The sequence below is a fragment of the Terrapene carolina genome, unplaced genomic scaffold (assembly GCF_002925995.2).
Source record: "Terrapene carolina triunguis isolate 2854851 unplaced genomic scaffold, T_m_triunguis-2.0 Scaffold97, whole genome shotgun sequence".
NCBI classification, from domain to species: Eukaryota; Metazoa; Chordata; order Testudines; family Emydidae; genus Terrapene; species Terrapene triunguis.
In genome coordinates this window covers 16,713,810-16,733,664 of record NW_020664448.1, presented here as the reverse complement: position 1 = coordinate 16,733,664, position 19,855 = coordinate 16,713,810, and the positions used below count along the sequence as shown (strand labels likewise).

Here is a 19,855-nt window from a genome sequence, read left to right as displayed (position 1 = left end):
GCAGTAGAAGACCCTCCCTTGCTTCCCAAGTCACCCTCAGCAGCGAGATCTCATCCAGGACGAACTCCTGTGGAAAATGTTGGGACAGTGTTCAGTGTAGGTGCCCCTGAAGCTGTTGGCTCTCCCCAAGGCACAGAAACCCAGAGGACAGTGCAGCCCTGAAACAATCAGTCCCCCTTACTCACCATTTTGAGGCTCCCGTGGGATATGTGTGCTCTGTTTTGGACGGGAAAATTATGCTATTGTGTAGACCCTGTGTGTTTTCTACTCCTTAAGTGCGGGGGGAATCATTACTCTGTCTGGTATAAACAATGCTGCCTCTGTTAAATGTTGCATTTTGCCTATACAGCTGCATCAACCTGAGACCTCAGCCGTCCCTCTTATCGCCTGCTCAGAGACTGCAAAGGCTCAGGAAGAGACCGCGAAAAAGCCAAGAAGACATGCTGCAAGAAGTGATGCGGCAATCTATTAAAGAGAATGAGAAAGCACAGAACTGGAGGGAGAGAGAAAGCAGGATCCGCCAGGAAAATGCAGCGCACCAGCGGCAAAGCACCGCGCACTGGCAGCAAAGCACTGATAGGTTCATAAGCATCCTGGAGCGCCAAGCAGACGCTATTCAGGAGCTGGTAGCCATGCAGAAAGAGGAGCAGTACTGCAAACGCCTCCCCCCCGCACAGCCCTTGTCCCAAAACTCTTTCCGTTGTGCTCCACTGTCACCTCCAACCCACTTTCCCCAACTTCCGTGTTCTTCATGCCACCCGCTGCCTCCAACACCAGTATCTTCACCACCCAGCCCTGAAAACCATGACCCTTACCCTCTGCACTCAACCCCCATCACCATGCAGTATAGCTATCCTGAAGTGCAGCACTCATTGCACAGCACACCAGACAGGACATACGCGAATCTGTGATTGTACTGTTCCTTACTCCACCCCCTTGTTTCTTTACAATAAATAGATTCTTTGGCTTTGAAAACATTCTTTATTATTGCATAAAGTAAAAGACTCCTTAGCCCAGGAAATAAACAGGCACTGCAAGTCTGCTTGTCTGCTTAGCAAACACTGATTCCTAAAGATTGGAACTACTGCACTTCACTCCCGTGCAGGGCACCAGATATCACTGCTGGTTTTCAGCCTCAAATTGCTCCCTCAAGGCATCCCTAATCCTTGCAGCCCTGCGCTGCGCCCCTGTAATAGCCCTGCTCTCTGGCTGTGCAAATTCAGCCTCCAGGTGTTGAACCTCGGAGGTCCATGCCTGAGTGAAGCTTTCACCCTTCCCTTCACAAATATTGTGGAGGGCACAGCACGCGGATATAACCATAGGGATGCTGTTTTCGGCCAAGTCCAGCTTCCCATACAGAGATCACCAGTGGCCCTTTAAACGGCCAAAGGCACACTCCACAGTCATTCGGCACCGGCTCAGCCTGTAGTTGAACCGTTCCTTGCTGCTGTCAAGGCTCCCTGTGTAGGGTTTCATGAGCCACGGCATTAACGGGTAAGCGGGATCTCCAAGGATCACAATGGGCATTTCAACTTCCCCTACCGTGATCTTCCGCTCTGGGAAAAAAGTCCCGGCCTGCATCTTCCTGAACAGCCAAGTGTTCCGAAAGATGCGTGCGTCATGCACCTTTCCGGGCCAGCCTGTGTTAATGTCAATGAAACGCCCATGGTGATCCACAAGCGCCTGGAGAACCATAGAGAAATACCCCTTCCGATTAACGTACTCGGATTCTAGGTGGGGTGGTGCCAGAATAGGAATGTGCGTCCCATCTATCGCCCCTCCACATTTAGGGAACCCCATTTGTGCAAAGCCATCCACTATTTCCTGCACGTTACCCAGAGTCACGGTTCTTCTGAGTAGGATGCGATTAATGGCCTTGCAAACTTGCATCAACACGATTCCAACGGTCGACTTTCCCACTCCAAACTGGTTTGCCACCGACCGGTAGCTGTCTGGAGTTGCCAGCTTCCAGATTGCAATAGCCACCCGCTTCTCCACTGGCAGGGCAGCTCTCAATCTCGTGTCCTTGTGCCGCAGGGTGGGGGCAAGCTCCTCACACAGTCCCATGAAAGTGGCTTTTCTCATCCGAAAGTTCTGCAGCCACTGCTCGTCATCCCAGACTTCCATGACGATGTGATCCTGCACTCGGTGCTTGTTTCCCGAGCCCAAAAGCGGCGTTCCACGGTGCTGAGCATGTCCGTGAATGCCACAAGCAATTTCGTGTCATATGCGTTACGCGGCTCGATAGCATCGTCGGACTCCTCACTCTCACTGTCACTTTGGATCTTAAGGAATAGTTGGACAACCAAACGTGACGTGCTGGCGAGATAAGTCAGCATATGCCTCAGCAGTTCGGGCTCCATTTCCCGCAGACAGATCGCGCTGCACAGAAACCGTTGAAAGATGGCGTCAAAGGTGAATGGAAACAAAGGGATTTCTGGGATGTGAAGCGATGCATCATGGGGCGTTGGGACAGGACCTAGAATGCCCCGCACCCACGCCCCCTTCCCACAACCCACGGTGCCAGAATGGGAAAAGGTGCTCTGGGGGATAGCTGCCCATAATGCACCGCTCCCAATAGCGCTGCAATTGCCGCAAATGTGGCCATGACAGTGCGCTGGGCAGCTGTCAGTGTGGACATACTGCAGCGCTTTCCCTACTCAGCTGCACGAAGTCAGGTTTAACTCACAGCGTTGTACATCTGCAAGTGTAGCCAAGGCCTAAAAGAGAAGTGAGCCGCATGGCAAAGCCTAGATCCCTAACTAAATCAGGGCATAATCAGGTAAAACAACTATATGTCTCAACTCCTAGCCCAGCAAAAACTGCTTGCACCTCAACTGAAGAAATGAGGGGAAGATGGAAGGAAATGACCTTTGCAAATCTCGGTTCGCCCATGGAGGCGCATCCAAATCTTTCTTGACCCCTGCTCAGTGCTCTGAAGGAAGGTGATGCCCCACTGTGACCCAGGAACCTCTTGGTGTCAACTGGCAGAGGGCACAGGAGATGCCTAGAGTTTTACAGGGATCCCCTGGATCAGATATATGAATAATTCACTAAAGGGTGGCATGTGAGGTCTCTACAGTAGCCCACTGATCATCATAATCCCTGTGAAATGTATGTCTGGATGATATTTGTTTTTACTGAAAATTATGTTCTTAAAAGCAGGTAACCAGAGGGTGACATGTCTCAAACAGGTTCCTTTCAAGCAGGAAGTAACAGACACTTATCTCTCTGTCTGGTCTTGTGTGCACTGGGCATTGAATGTCCCATTCTGGATGGCTGTGGGCACACTGAGCCAAATGCTAATCAAGAAATTGCAAAATCTCCAAGAGAGGAAATTTACAGGAAGAAATAAACAGCAGGATGGGATCCTGGTAGGACTAAAGTCAGTGGATTGTTGGGGTATAGCTGGGGAGGGAGAGGCACACCCTGGATCCTTCACTGAGGAGGCAAGCTACCCATGTATTTATCTTATGAACAGAGGCCCACAGCCAAACCTAGCTGTACAATGCTGGAAGGACTTTGGCTGAGCATTGCTCTATAGGACATGACAATATCTAGTTAAGTCTAGGTTCTGGAATGTGTGTTATGATTTTATTTAATATGTAACCATTTGTTCCGATACTGTCACTTGCTATCACTTGAATCTCCATACTGTTACTTGGTTTCACTATAAACATATCTAAGTGCTATGTGTTAAGCAGAGTGGTGATGTGAGGTGGACTGGGTAAGCTGGGGTGCACTGATTCTTTTGAAACAGCCAATCTGTGAATACTGTGAGTGTCAGTGGACCAGGGGCTAGAAATTCCACAGAGATGCTCAGAGGATTTGGAGCATGCCAATCTCTGACAAGACACAGCAGGGCCTGTGTAGGGGTGCTTGTGTTGCCCATGAGAAGTGGAGTTGGGGAGTTAACCCACTGAAGGCACAGACAAGGCTTCCACATGCTAAGGGCAGGTGGTAGCAAGGTGCCCCACACCCTGGGTCCCCCCTGGGAAACATCACATACACACCCCAGTGTGCTGTGGGGGACAATTTCTTCTCAACCTGAAAAGTGATAATCAAGAACCAATCAATCAAAAATCAACCCAATTAAGTATCTAACCCAGTTACGCACCAAGATACCATTGTTTTCCAAGTAACAGTCCATTTTTAAAATTTGAATTGTAGTAAACTGGATTCTGCCCATTTGTCTGCGTGCAGACAATGCCAAGTGTTTAAGACTATTACAAATACGTAATCGCACCCACTATTAGATAAATGCTTTGGACTGTGTGTTAATTCAGTAACTAAAGAGTTAATTATTCTCAAACCAAGAGGAAACACATGGTTTGGTCCTATTGGCTAGAAACCCTGGAACACGCAAACTATGATACATTCTAAGGCCTGATCCTATTCCCATGGGAGTTGGTGGCAAATCTCTTAATAACTTCAGTAGAAGCAGGACTGGACCTGTAGCTTAGCTTGTTTTTAATGAGTTCAGAGATGGCTGCACCCAGATGCTGCTAAAAAGGGAAGGGTGCAGGCTTCAATGCTGATTAGATTGGTATGTAAATCTCTTTCCCTCCTTGGAAACCCTTCTCTGTGCTACGAAGTAGGGACCCAGGAGAAATGTTTTCTCAGTAATTACGCCAATAGCCAAAAACGCATTTATCTGGAGGATCTGGGTGTCACTTAGATCTCTGGAGTTCATAGATTTTAAGGCCAGAAGGGACCATTATAATCATTGTCTGAGTTCCTGCATAACACAGGGCATAGAATTCTGCTCAGTAATTGCTGCATGAAGCCCATTACTTCTGTCTGAGCTACAGAATAGCTTTTAGAAAGCCATCAAATCTAGATTTAAACTCTCCAAGTGATGGAAAATTTACCCATGGACAGGCAAAGAGGTTTGTACTATAATACACTCAGGAAAGAACCGCACGTAGCTCAGAGATTAAAGTAAGATAACTAGAAAGCAGCGATTAAAAAAAGAAATGTGCGTAATTATTAGGAACAACATGGATATGAGTTTCCAGTGCAATACCATTGCTTGCTAAAATGGATAATTCCATTCTGATACATGGGAATCTTTTACAGAAAAAAAGACCATCCATTGCCCCTTCACATTGCTTTGGTAGGACCATCAGTGAAATGCTGTGCTGGTCTCCTTTGCTTGAAATATATATAGAAAAGATAGAAAGACAAGGCAGGAAGTGGTGTGTTGGTGATTTGCTTTTCTTTCTGATCAGGCAATATAAAGCCAATTCTCCAGTGTGGTACTGGGGGCACTGTGCTACTGGAACTTCTCTATATCAGGTGGGGAGTCACGGATGAGTCATTTCCGGCTAACATTTAAAAAGGGATAAATGTAGCTTAGCTATTAGTAGAAATGTTTGGCTGGTGGGTTAAGACAGTGGAATAGTTTGCCTAAAGATGGATGCAAGTGTAGACACAGCTCAGGTACAATCACTAGACTGTGTGTAAATATTGTGTAACTACAATTACCTGCTTTGGTCTAAGCACAGAAAAACATTTGATCCTGTAGAAACGAGAGTCTGTATTGGGATCAGGTTGTCTCCTAAACGATCAGGCAAGGTAGGAAGTGAGCCCACTGTGTTTCAAAATGTCAGCTTGCTTTTCCAGAATCCTCCCACCCTACACAGCTAAATTCCTTTCGGGTGACATTGTGTCTTGTATGTGAGCTTCACTAAGATCTTGACAGCAAGCTGCATGTGTGGTTGAATAAGCAGCCAGAGGAAAAATCAGGAAATAAACAAAATACAAGTTCAAATCCTGTGTCTACCGGGAAATGCCAATATGACATGGGATACCATGTGCTATCGTACCAAATTAGAACATTGCTCCAGCACGTTTGGCATTTAGCAAGCGGCCAATACAGAAAGGTAACCACACCCTCAACCATGCACCTAGACAAGGGGACCAAATCATGTAAATCCTCCTTGCAGGGGACTCCTATTGAGTTAAATGATTTGCCTGTGTTGTTTTCAAACCTTGCGATGGGATTTATGTGCAGGTGAATTACAGGATTAGGCCCTAATTGTGATGCAGAAGAGAAATCCTTCCTGATCCTGCAGTTTACATTCTGATGTATGAGACTGTTTAACTAGAAATGTTTCTATTGGGGGCGACAAGGTAGGTGAGGTGATATCTTTTATTGGACCAATTTCTGTTGTCTCGCTCATATCCTGGGACTCACACAGATACAATAACACTTCAAACAATGTTTCGATTGGCAAGTTGACAGCTGTTTTAATCTTTCCCACTTCAGTACCCAATGCTCCATCAGTCAAGTACTGAAAGGTTTGCTGTCTTTGTCTCATGCTTCAGAGATAGAGCACGAGATTTCTCCTATGTACTTTTTTGGGAGAGTTTTCCAGTCAATTGCCAGTCCCCCATCCCAGCACTCTGGATTAACCGAATCTTGGTTTTGGTTTCCATGGGTCATTAACTACTAGAGCACTGAGTAACACTCTTGGTATTTGCAGGAGCGAAAGGGTTAATGGACAGCGGCAGCGCAGTGGACCCCAGCAATGAAAGGGTTAATAGATGGTGTCAGTCTTGTGCAGCACCAAAAGGCTTACTGCACAATGGGGGCACAGTGGGTGTGGCCGAGAACCAGCAGTGAAAGATGTCAGAGTACTTAATACAGACAAACAGTGTAAAGCTGACTCAGAGGCTGAGTGAGTGCCTTACCAGTCATCCCCCCCTTTTTTTTTTTAAATCAAGGAAACAGTAACTTCCCGACAACTTCTTCTAAGGTTACATTTTTGATTCTGAGCTTTCTGAACCTGTGCACCAAGCCACCATTCTCTAAAATCTAGAGCTGGGCAAATAATGGATTTTTCGGTGCACCGGCAATTCCAAATAATAAATAAAATAATAATAATAAAAAGACCATACATTATCATTATGAATGGCTATGAATTGCCACTGTGAATTGTTAGTGGGCCAGGGAATGAGTGAGAATGACACTGCAGTTCAGGGGCATTAGGACAGTGGTTCTCAACCAGGGGTACATGTACCCCTGGGGGTACAGAGAGGTCTTCTCAGGGGTACGTCAACCCATCTAGATATTTGCTTAGTTTTACAACAGGCTACATGAAAAGCCCTAGTGAAGACAGTGCAAACTAAAATTTCATACAATGACTTGTTTATACTGCTCTATAGGCTATATCAGTGTTTCTCAACCTGGGGGTGGGGTGGAGGGGTCACAATTTATTTTATAATTATACAGTAAAAATGAGAAAGGAAGCAATTTGCCAGTACTAGTGTGCTGTGGCATTTTGTATTTTTATGTCTGACTTTGTAAGCCAGTACTTTTTAAGTGAGGTGAAATTGGGGGTACGCAAGACAAATCAGCCTCCTGAAAGGGGTGCAGTAATCTGGCAAGGCTGAGAACCCCTGGATTAGGGCACTCACCTGAGATGTGGGAGTCTCCAAATTCAATCCCTGCTCCAATGACTATTTAATTTATTTATAAAAAGTGGAACAACTTCAAGAGCAGAGACTGAAACTCACACCAGATTATCTCAGTGGTGAGGGGTGCTCTCCTGCAATGTGGGAGATCCAAGTTTAAATACCTTCTCCCTATCAGGCATGGGGGGAACTGAACCTGGGTCTCCCAGATGAGTGCACTAACCACTGGGCTAAAAGTTATATCGAGGGCACCATTTCCTTCTCCTCCTATTGTTTTGTGACTCCACCCCCAAAACTGAAATACAATCACAGAAATGTAGGGCTGGAACGGACTTCAAGAGGTCATCTAGTCCATCCCGACACACACTGAAGAAGGATTAAGTATGCTTAGACCATCCATGGTGGGTGTTTGTGTGGCTTTAACTTCCAGCCATTGGTTCGTGTTATGCTGTTCTCTGTTAGGTTAAAGAGTCCTGTAATACCCACCTGGAAAATACTTACATACCATAATCAAGTCACCTCTCAATCTTCTTTTTGATAAGATAAATAGACGGAGCACCTTCAGTTTCTCAGTGTAAGCACTTTTTCCAACCCTCAAATCATTTCTGTGGTTCTTTTCTGCACCCTCTCCAGTTTTTCAGCATCCTTTTAAAAATGTGCATACCAGCACTCGACATGGTATGCCAGTATCAATCTCATCAATGCCGTATACAAAGATAAAATCTTGATTCTTCTAAATTGTTAAAAAAATTAAATTTGCCTTTTTAAAATTCCCTATCCAACTACAATCCCAAGTACTCCTTAACCATCCCCCTTGTCTCCTCTGGGAAAAGTGACCCTGGATTCACTTATTACTTTTATATCATTTATTGTATCTATTTCTTTGTCCCCCCTTCTTTGCAGCTTGTACCCAACTGCCTTTCCTCTATCTAGCATTAGTTTGTCCTTTTTTAAAAAGGAACCAATATCTCCACAACTCCCTCAGATAATGGGCCGTCCGTATGGGATATCTGCCCTGTGTGGAGCTGGTAGATTGGGGCCCTAAGGGTTCCTCAAGGTGCCAGGGCAGATCCATACAGGTGTGAGATTCAATAAGGTAGAAAATCCATTGATCAGCTATGGAGAATGTATTCTGATATCACTAAAGTGAAGGCTGTGAAAGTGCCACTAAGGCCTGCCAGTTACCTAACCTCCTACTCAATAACCTGTTTGTCTCACCTCCCCAACCCAAAAATCAATCTCCGAACCACACAATAAAGCTCACTTGAGCTGCAACCCACTGAACATTGGTTAGTAACTTTGAACCCAAAACACTTCAGCAGCTACACACACACACACACCACTACTAAAATGCAGACACAGCTGGGGTGAAGGACACCAGCCAACTACCACACAGCATCCTCATGTTGTGAGGGATAATTTTTGACCAAAGAAACCAGGTAAACCCTTATTTTATACTAAACTCTTTAATTGCCATTCAGAGCTGGGGCAACATCCATTTTTAAGATCTCACCTGTCAACCCTTTACAGGGGACTGCATGGCATTTAATTCCAACCTCTAGTCTAGAACAAGCTACAAAGGGAAGTGATGGCTTCAGATCAAAACTGGATGCACTAATACTTTGATCTATCAGCATAATCCTGCTCATATTGAAATCAATGGCAAAACCCTTATTGATTTCACAGGGAGTAGAATTGGGCTGATTGCAAAAATATGAATATTTATTTACAGGTGTAACTCTCGGAAATGTACTTAATAGTTGCTATTTAATTTAGTGGGTGCCTGTAGCAACTAGACATTGATAACAATTTGTTTAAAATATATTATGTAAAACTCCGGGAAGCTTCCACTAGGGAGCACTGAAGACCCTCTTCTGATGTCTTCACAAATGACAGGAAGTGGGCTGTCATTTTCACTAGACTTCAGCGTGGGAAGAGCATCAAAAGAAGCAAATTCCACAGATGGGGTGCTCGGGTGACAATGCCCTGCCACCGCCCCTGAACAGTTCAGCCCTGAGCGATGACAACGAGAATCTCCCAGGCATTAAGCACCAGGGTGGGGTGCCCAGACAGACCCGGCCAGAGGCATTAATCTCGTCCATCATTGGGCCTTAGATCATACAAACGTCGCTACCTGGCCACAATGATCTGGTTACTGTGGCTCAGGCTGGCACACTAGCTCTGGGGACCCCCCGGTGGATGATGCCATTAACAGCAGGCTGGTAGCAGGGCGGCCTTGGGAACATTTCTGCCGCAGTAACTGTCGCAGGGCCAATGGGGGGAGCAGGAGGGCCTGGGCCTCAAGCTCAAAGTGGGCCTCAAATTTGGACACTTGTTAATTTTTTGGCACTTGATCATTTTCGCAGCTTATTTGTATGCGCCTCCCTATGGGACCAATCCGTGACACTCTCTCAGCTGAGAGCTCCCAACAGAAGCAAATAAGAGATGTGAAAAATATTTGTTAAATTAAAAAATATTCAGATGATTTGTCTCCCCCTTTTTTTTGGTGCCTTATTTTGTTTTCACGTGTCGTCATTTTGTATTTGTATTATGGCGGGGAGGGGGGGGGGCTCTGAGGGGCTGAGCGTCAGGGCACCAAGTGAACGGCGCCTCCCCACGCTACGCCAGACAAGCCCCCGGGAAAAGCCCCGGCCGCAGGGGAGACAGGGCTCGAGCTCCGGCTTCTTCAGAGGTGGGGCCAGGTTTTATCCGCGACGGGTTGGGCGCCCGGCTCCCCGCTCCCTGTGCCCATTCACGGACCCTGCCCCCTCTTGAGCTGGGGCCTCAGACTCTCTGCGGCCCTGAGGGAGGAGCCGCCGCCGCCGCCGCCACCATCGTTAGCTAGGTACAGGGCTGCGGGCGACAATAGAACCACAGCACCTACTTCCGGCGCAGAGCGAGGGAACTTCCGCCTCGGTAACCATCATGGCGGAGCAGCGCTCGCGCCGTCACGTAACGTGACTCCCTCGCAGAGAAGGAGTAAGCCCCGCCTCTTCTGCCCTCTCTATGGTGCTTCCCCGAGCCGGTCCGTGCGTTGCGGCGTGTCTATGGTTTGCGCGCGGGGGCCTGTGGGAAGGCGGAGGAGTTATGGCCTAGGGGCTGGCCGCGCGCGTAGCTGGCCTGGGAGCGGAGCGGAGTGGGGCGGTGGCGCGGGGGGACCCGCTGTGTCTAAGGTAAGTCCTGGCGTCTGGGTGCTCCAGAGGGCAAGGGGGCGTGGGGGCCGGGAGAGGCGGCATGTCACGGATGGGGGGGAGCCATGTTGGGGGGGGGGGGCCGGGGGGGGGGGGGCGGGCCGGGGGGCCGGTGGAGGGGGGCGGGGGGGGGGGGGGGGGGGGTCATTAACGGAAGAGGGCGGGGGGGTGCTGGAGAGGAAGGGGCGGGGGTTGATTTGGGGGAGCGGTGGAGGAGGAGGGGCAGGGAAGGGTTATGCCGTTCGTGGAGACTTTAGCTTCAATGATGACATTTTACGCAGTTCTTTTCATGCGGACTGTGTCATAAGTGGAGGTTAAACACCATTCCACAGTTAAAATAAAATGCAATAGAAGGGTGTGAGGTTACTGCTAATATCTAGCTCTGATATAACATTTTCTATCTAAGCTCTTTACCAAGGAGGTCAGTATCATTATCCACATATTAGTGATGGGGAAGGTGAGGCACAGAAAAAGGCAGTGGCTTGCTTCAGGTGACCCAATAGGCCAACTGGGCCTCCTTAGTCCCAGTGCTCTAGCCACTGGGCTATACTGCCTTCCAGGGAGAAAGAAGATGCAGTGCTCAAAAACTAATATTTACATGCACCAGGGCATGTAAATGGATAGTGGATAGTTCTCTGAAAATGTCCACGCAGTGTGCAGAGGCGGTCAAAAAAGCAAACAGGATGTTAGGGATCATTAAAAAGGGGATAGAGAATAAGACTGAGAATATATTATTGCCCTTATATAAATCGATGGTACGCTCTCATCTCGAATACTGCATACAGATGTGGTCTCCTCATCTCAAAAAAGATATACTGGCACTAGAAAAGGTTCAGAAAAGGGCAACTAAAATGATTAAGGGTTTGGAACGGGTCCCATATGAGGAGAGATTAAAGAGGCTAGGACTCTTCAGCTTGGAAAAGAGGAGACTAAGGGGGGATATGATAGAGGTCTATAAAATCATGAGTGATGTGGAGAAAGTGATTAAGGAAAAGTTATTTACTTATTCCCATAATACAAGAACTAGGGGTCATCAAATGAAATTAATAGGCAGCAGGTTTAAAACAAATAAAAGGAAGTTCTTCTTCACGCAGCACATAGTCAACTTGTGGAACTCCTTACCTGAGAAGGTTGTGAAGGCTAGGACTATAACAGAGTTTAAAAGAGAACTGGATAAATTCATGGTGGTTAAGTCCATTAATGGCTATTAGCCAGGACAGGTAAGGAGTGGTGTCCCTAGCCTCTGTCTGTCAGAGGGTGGAAATGGATGGCAGGAGAGAGATCACTTGATCATTGCCTGTTAGGTTCACTCCCTCTGGGGCACCTGGCATTGGCCACTGTCGGTAGACAGGATACTGGGCTAGATGGACCTTTGGTCTGACCCGGTACGGCCTTTCTTACGTTCTTATGGACAAATCAAGATAGGTCTGTGATGCATAAAAAGTTTTAGACACTTTTTATGAAAACACTTAAACGTAATGTTCCTGCTTGTACAAATGTATATAGAGAGATTATGAATTGTCTCTCTTTGAATGTTTGGATAAGAGTTGAAATGAGATGGGAAGGTCTAGAAAGGCAGATCTACAAAATAGGAAACGTAGAGCTTGCTCATGCCATTGATGATAGCCCTGTGTTGAGAGAAATGAAAGAAAGCTAATAACAAAGATTTTCATATGTTATCAGTGTGTCTCATTTGAGATAAACAGTAACTTTTGACTAATTCCATTTATAGACATTATACATTAATTTGCATGTGTGATTTGACTTGAGTGATATTGACTCATATTTTTGAGAAGGAAAAAATGGAAATGTATTGACTTTTTATAATACTTTGTCCTTCTTGAGATTATTACATACATAGAAAGCTCCTTTCATGTCCTGTGTTTCTTTTCCCCCTCCCCTTCCTGACAGATTAATGAAAATCTGAATAGGTTATTCAGTTAAATAAAATGTGTCTCGGATGCAGCACTGTTTGCCAAGTTGTAGTTTACACTCTTTAACTGTAGCAAGAGCTGTGCTTGCTGCTATAATTCCATGAGTAATGTACTTCTTCAATTAATGTCTTTCACTATGACTAGTGGTAATTACCATATTTTGCATTTGATCTTGAAGTAATTAAGATGACAACAGCAGCTAGGCCAACATTTGAACCTGCAAGAGGAGGAAGAGGAAAAGGAGAAGGAGATTTAAGTCAGCTCTCCAAACAATATTCCAGCAGAGATCTTCCTTCTCATACTAAAATTAAATACAGGTAAAGGCCAGTTTCTTTTCTTGCACAACATGGTGTACAGTGAATTATTCTCAGACTTGCACTGCTACTGAAAGAGAAATATCACAGATAATATTTACATGTTAAACACTGATAATGTACTTAGCACCATACAGGCCCAAAATAAGGGCATTGCACCTGCCACAGTGAGGGTGCAGTGATGGAAGGATAGAAGAGTTTCCAGTCTGAAGAGCAGATACTGAAAATAGGATGTTTTGGAAGTAATTATAGTATTTATTTGCTTGTTTCTTGTGGGCACCACAACATAAATTAGTCTTTAGAAGGAGCCTGAATAAGAAAAGCGTGAACTGTATTGACCAGAGCATTCTATGCGTAAGGGAAAAGATACAGGGTCATGTGAAGGAGGGAGGAGGAGGAGATGATGTCTCATTCATCATTATCATAATCATCACCAAGGCTGGTATTTGCAGAGCAAAGAAGCTGATGGGAGGCATGCTAAAAGATGGAATAAGAGATGTATGTAGGGGAGGGGTTCTATAGGGCCTGACAAGCCAGGACAGAGGTTTTAAATTGACACATTGGGCAAAAAGGAGCCTGTGGAGAAAGTCAAAGGTGGGGAATAATTAAGTCACATTGGGCAAGAAAGATCATTTTTATAATTGTGCTTTGGAAGAGTTGGAGGTGAGCAACATGGATGTCACACAGGCTACAGAAGAGGACGTTTTAGTAATAAGTGTGGGAAATAATTCATTCATGACGTGATCTTTTACAGTTGGGACAGAGGAGTGTTTGGATCTTCAATATGTTGTGGAGGAAGAAATGGCAAGTTTTGGATACTGTTTGAGCTAGAAACTCAAAATTTAAAGAGACAGTGTCAATTTGTAAAATAATTGCAGTGATGGGTCAGGGGAACTTAGACAAGTGTAATATCAGCTACCTTTAACTGTTTTTTTTTTTTAAGAGGTTAAATTTCAATCTCACTTCATTACATTTTGAAATGCTTTGTCCATCTCTCTTGCTGTGTGCAAGACTCATATAGGTGGGAAATGAAGCATGCTGGAAATATAACAAAACTGTACACAAAATGCTGTCAAAAGCACAGTATAAAAATGGAGGTGTTTCTCTACTTTTTAGTTAAAATTTTAGGTGTTTGTAAGAATATTATAGAAGACATTTTCAGACAAATATGTTTTTTTTAAAGTTAATATTGTCCCTTTAAATAGAAGACAAGTAGGATGTGTCATAATGGTTTTCCACTTTCTCAGAGAAGTAGCAGTGGGGAAAATACATGCATAAGCACATACACTGAATATTTTAACAAATCTTCTGGGTGCTTTTTAATAGTGTCTTCATTATGTCCCTGTTCTTTTACAGCTGATCTGAAGGATGGCTTTGTTAAATAGCACTGCATCATTGAACCTTGTTGCAATGTTTTAGTCTCCCTTGTTCTGTTTTGAATTATATGTTGTATTTGGGGTTCTTGTGGCTGTATCAGCCACAAGCCACTCAGTTATGGGATCTGCAATTCCTGATTGTTATTTATACAGTAAGAAAATGAGCAAATTACTTCACCATAAAAACAGACTTGTGCACACAGTATATTAATAGCTGCTTGAATCTGGGTTTCGTCCAGGCACTGTGTACACTTATTTCCAGAACAGAGGAGTGAAATGAATTATTACTCACTTCATTCATTTTAGTTCTTTTAAAGTTTTCCACAGCAAATTCAACACTGCCTGGAAAAGGCTTGCATTAATGTGTGTCAAATATGAATAAGTTGTTGCTCTTGCCTGAGACCTCTTAAATATGCATGGTTTGTCTGTAATATTTTATTGAAGCTATTAATTCCATTTGCCCCCTCTTCCCACTTGCTTGTTCTTCTAGAACACAAGTTAGTGAATCATCTAATTTGCAGGTGGATAAACCATCTCTCTGCAAGGATAAACTATAGTCATCTGATACATCTATCTGGGATTAACTGAAAACACATTTTAGTCTTGATCTTGGGATGTTATAACTGTCAGAGAATGTTGGCCAGAATGTCAGGTCCTGGTGAATGTTGGCTAGGACGTGATGCTTGTATAATACACTACTAGGTGTCTTAGAAGTACCTAAGAGAAATGGATAGGGTCAGTCCCTATTTTTACAGAAATTCTGTGATGTCTTTAAAATCCATTTGGAAGCCACTGGAAACTGGATGAAGTTTTAATGTTACTGAAGGATGGGGGGAATGCACCTTGAGTGGTGTTTCATCCTCTTTGTATAGCTCTGCAGAAACATTCTGACTTCTGGTAACTAGCTTGTCATTCCAGAACTTTCAGGCCCACGGGGGCAAATGCTACAAACTGGGAACTGTCTACTTCACCTTCCCTTTCTTACTTTTTTTCTCATTGCCTATTCTAGACAGACCACTCAGGATGCCCCCGAGGAGGTGCGTAATCGTGACTTCAGAAGAGAACTGGAGGAGAGAGAACGAGTTGCTGTAAGAGAAAAGAACAGAGACAGACCAGCAAGAGGTGAAATGAAACTTCTACTAAACAGAAAATTACATCCTGTAATGAATCCATGCACTTCTGTCAGGATATCATGGGAATAGAATCCACAACCTACTTGAGCTAAAGGAGAACCTTCGTCACTAATAGTAAAACACAGATCATTTATGGGCCAGCCACTAAAGCATGACTGTTACAAATATGTTGCCAGTTCATGACAGTACTGAAGGAGCTTTTATTCTTGTACTGCTTGGGGGAAACACATTTTGTGGATTTTTTTAGCCTTGGCGAGACACATAATGCATTACAAAATATGTGAGATTGTTAGTGGATAATGGAGAATTCCTCTGAAATTAATATTTCAAATAACTCTTTGTGTTCTGTAGTGCTGATGTATGTGAAAATGTAGGCACTACTGATTGTGTGGATCATCTAAAATGTATCTAGATACTTAAACAACACTTGTGGTAAGAAAATGGGGACATTCAAACTCTATGGGCTGCAAAAGCTGTCCTGATAAGGTCCAGACTACCAATGTTTAGAAGCAGCCCATATGCAAGACTCAGAGTTCCTGTCTCCTTGGGATCTGTGGAGTTGGGAGGGTGCAGTGCAGCCACCTCTAATGGCTCCCTTTCCTCTTCAAATAACGACAAGAAGAAACTCTACAAAATGAACCTCTTGAGTTTTTGGGGTGCCAGTTCCACTGCCATGGGATGTCTCTGCAGGGGAGGTCAGTTCAGACATCAAGTCATTTGATTCCAGAAGTTAGATGTTGCAGGGTGAAGTTTGGTGATTCTGCTTTACTGTCGATCTTATTAACTTGTACAAATGTTCATACATTTTCCTTTTTTAACTTCTCAGAGCACACCACGTCCTCTTCGGTGTCTAAGAAACCTCGATTAGATCAGATTCCTGCAGCAAACCTTGATGCAGATGATCCACTCACTGATGTATGTATTTTCAGTTCTCCTCCTCAGATCTCTTGCTTTTCCTTAGGGTACTCAATAGTGGTACATATTGCATTCACATGTCTGTTAAGGACCAGACCTCCAGATAATCGTTCCAGCACATCTGGTCTCTTTCTTTAACAAGTTACTGTACCTGGAGTTTGGTGGAATGTAGAATTGTTCAGAGGACCCTGCTTTCACACCCTAACAGCAGTTTGAAGAAATCACTTTTCACACACCCCTGGCAGTAGCTAGGAAGCTAAGGGAGGGGGGTAGAATAGAAGGCTCTGGGTGGTAGATAATGAGGATCTTCCTTCCAAAAGTTATTGGGAAAGAAGTGGCTTTAAATTTAATCAAAACCTAGGTAGCTAGAGTTTCTGATGCTGATGTTCCACACTCTTACTCTCATTATTTTGTAACAGTATTAAAATTTTGTGCTGCTCTGGGTGCATGTGGCACATTCGATAGCACAATATTAATTTTGCTTCTAAGTAGTATTTGGAAATTCCATTCAAAGCCATCTTGTGCTAGTCACTATACACTCCTTTAGCAAAGAGACAGTTCCTGCTCCAAACAGTTTACAATTTTAGCATACAACTAGAGACAACTAATGAATTAAAATCAAACAAGGAGTGAGGGAGGTTGAGGTACAAGTGAAATGATTGTTTGGAGTCAGTAATTGTATCAGCATGCCAACTGCCTAGCCATTGGATGCAAGTAATGAATTACATAGTCTGGATAAGAACAAATGCATCCATGCTTTTAATGTTCAAGGACAAAAGAATAATTTGTATTACTTGCTGTCATTGCAACCTCCAAAACACTTCAGGAATCCACTTCTTGCAAATTCTCGTCTGTCTTAGGCAGTCCTGGTTTTACAACGTTTGGGCAAAATATTTGGTTCTGTGTAATTTCTTTTTCCAGAGTAAATGTATACTTTTCACAATAGACAGCTGGTTTTATGAAATGGAATGAAGTAACCAACCCACCATTTCCTCCTGTTAGGAAGATGATGAAGATGAGGATTTTGATGAAGAGAGTGATGACGATACTGCAGCTCTTCTGGCTGAACTAGAAAAAATCAAAAAAGAGAGAGCTGAGGAACAGGCCCGAAAGGTAAAATCTCACCAGTTAAATGGGCTCTTTGCTTGAAAATTAATTTAAAAAAAATGCAGTTCACAATATACTAGAAACCACACTGAAAGTGATAGAGTGTAGAACTATTAAAAACAAGTAAGAAGCACATTTTAATGCTGCAGTAGCCCTTTAAAAGGACATTTACCAGGAATAAATTTCTTATTTAAAATTTTTTATGGGGGGAACTTAGTACTCCATTAAAGGGAAGTGCCAATGGCGGCAGTTAGAGCCAGGCATGGGATGGGGTACTGTGCAAACCAATGTACTTAATCCCTTAACCTTTCAGTTCCTATGCCAAGTGGTTCTTGGCTAAAGACTGCCAGTTTGCCAAACTATATTATGGTTTTGATAAGTACTTCTGGAGATTTGACTAAGGCCACTCAAGGTGAGTGAGGTAATATCTTTTACTGGACCAATAAATAGGTCAGATATAGAGTGATCGCTTTGTGAACAGTGTTCACCCACAGGCGATGTGGTGTTTTTGTCTTATTTTCCTGGGTGAGTTCATTTGATAGCATAGTGATTGTCTGGTTTCACCCACATAGTTGCTATTGGGGCATTTAGTGCACTGGATGAGGTATATCACATGTTGTGATAGGCATGTGTAGGACCCATGGATCTTGAAAGGTGTGTTGTTGGGGATGTTGATCATTGTAGTAGTGGAGAGATGTCTGCAGGTTTTGTATCTGTTGTTCTGGCAGGATCTGGTTCCACTTTGAGTTGATGCAGGGGTGGACAACCTGAGCCTGAGAAGGATCCAGAATTTACCAATGTACATTGCCAAAGAGCCACAGTAATATGTCAGCAACCCCCCATCAGCCCCTCCCCTCCCCCCCAGCACCTCCCACCCACCGGCAGCCCCGCCGACCTCCCGATCAGCTGTTTCATGGCGTGCAGGAGGCTCTGGGGGGAGAGGGGATGGAGGGGGCAAGGGCATGGCAGGCTTAGGGGAGGGGACGGGAAGGGGTGGAGTGGGGGCAGGGCCTGCGGCAGAGTCAGGGGTTGAGCAGTGAGCACCCCCCGGCACATTGGAAAGTTGGCGCTTGTAGCTCCAGCCCCGGAGTCAGTGCCTATACAAGGAGCCGTATATTAACTTCTGAAGAGCTGCACGTGGCTTCGGAGCCACAGGTTGGCCACCCCATGGTTGGTGTATTCTGGTCTGTGGGGAGTTGCTTCTGATGCTGAGATTGGTCAATTGAAGGCCAAAGGAGGGGGTTCAGGAAAGATTTACTTCAGGAGGGAGTCCCCATCAAGTATGGAGGTGGTTGTTTGATGATACCCCAGTGTGGGGTGGTAGGTGACAAGGGGTGTGTTTCTGTATTGAAGCAGGTTCTCTCGAGGTGTTTGGGTGGCCCATTCCATTATGTGATCTACTTCTCTGGTGAAGTGTCTTTGTTTAGTGAAGGCAGTTTTGAGTGTATTAAGGTCTATATCCCGGACTTTCTCCTTAGAGCATATTCTATGGTATCTTAGTGCCTGGCTGTAAATAACAGATTTCAGGTAACAGAACTTGGTCCAATAAAAGATATTACCTCACCCACCTTCTCTCTCTAGTACCATGGGACCAACACGGGTACAATACAACTCTATAAGGCCACTCAGTGCAGTTTCATTTGAACTTAGAGTTGGCATAGCTGGCTTCTATGCCACCCTCATCATCAGCCCCTGGTGTAAGGGATGGGGAAGAGGTATGACTGGAATGCAATGTGTTCAGTAATCTCTGGCTGCCAAACATGTCTCTGGGGGGTTATTGTCCACTGAGGTATTCTAGAACAGCCTATTATGCCACAGCCAATTTAGAATCAGCCAGAATTGGGGACCTGCCAGAAAGTCCTTTGTGGCCTTTCTTCTCACTGGATACAGCTGAGACTCTAGCCTCTAGTGTTGATAGCACAGGAAACTATTTTCAAGCTTATGTAGGGTATTATAAACAGGGAAATAAGAAATGCAAATCTGTTAGTTTATGGTGCCTCTCATCCACTTTACCTATGCTCGTGCAATGCCACCTTTCAGTTGCGTACCATTGGTCATGGTTGTCCAGAAGTTTGGAATGGTGTCCCAAATTCTGTGCTTAACAGAATTTAAAGATGTGGTGTTAGAATGTTCTTCGTTTTGAAGGTCTGGTATAAACAAGGCACTGTAATCTTCAATTTGACCAGTTTTGCACATGCTGAAGCCTAGGCTGCCCCCCAAGCTTTAACTCAACTAGCTTTGCATGTTACAGTAGGGATGCTCAACCTACAGCCCACGGGCTGTACATGGCCCGTCAGAGCATTTCATAAGGCCCGCAGCAATATAAACAATATACTAATGGCCAATTTCTTTTATCATGAAAGTTGAAGGGGTGAATCAGCCCTGGTTAGATTTGGAGCTGTGGTTCTACTATTGATATTCCAAATACCTGCTGCTGAGCCTACCAAACTAGTCCATTTTTAAAAT

The 19,855-nt window shown here is 44.6% G+C and overlaps 1 protein-coding gene across 1 annotated transcript in view; it reads left to right on the top strand.

Moving 5' to 3' along the window:
* The first annotated feature begins 10,495 nt into the window (after positions 1 to 10,495).
* Positions 10,496 to 19,855, top strand: part of CWC15 (CWC15 spliceosome associated protein homolog) — a 31,649-nt gene continuing 22,289 nt past the window's right edge. Inside the window, exons 1-5 of the mRNA XM_024217146.3 lie at positions 10,496 to 10,592; positions 12,723 to 12,861; positions 15,244 to 15,356; positions 16,194 to 16,282; positions 17,285 to 17,395. Coding sequence (XP_024072914.1) covers positions 12,731 to 12,861; positions 15,244 to 15,356; positions 16,194 to 16,282; positions 17,285 to 17,395 — 444 coding nt within the window. The 5' untranslated portion in view covers positions 10,496 to 10,592; positions 12,723 to 12,730. The remainder of the gene's footprint in view (positions 10,593 to 12,722; positions 12,862 to 15,243; positions 15,357 to 16,193; positions 16,283 to 17,284; positions 17,396 to 19,855) is intronic.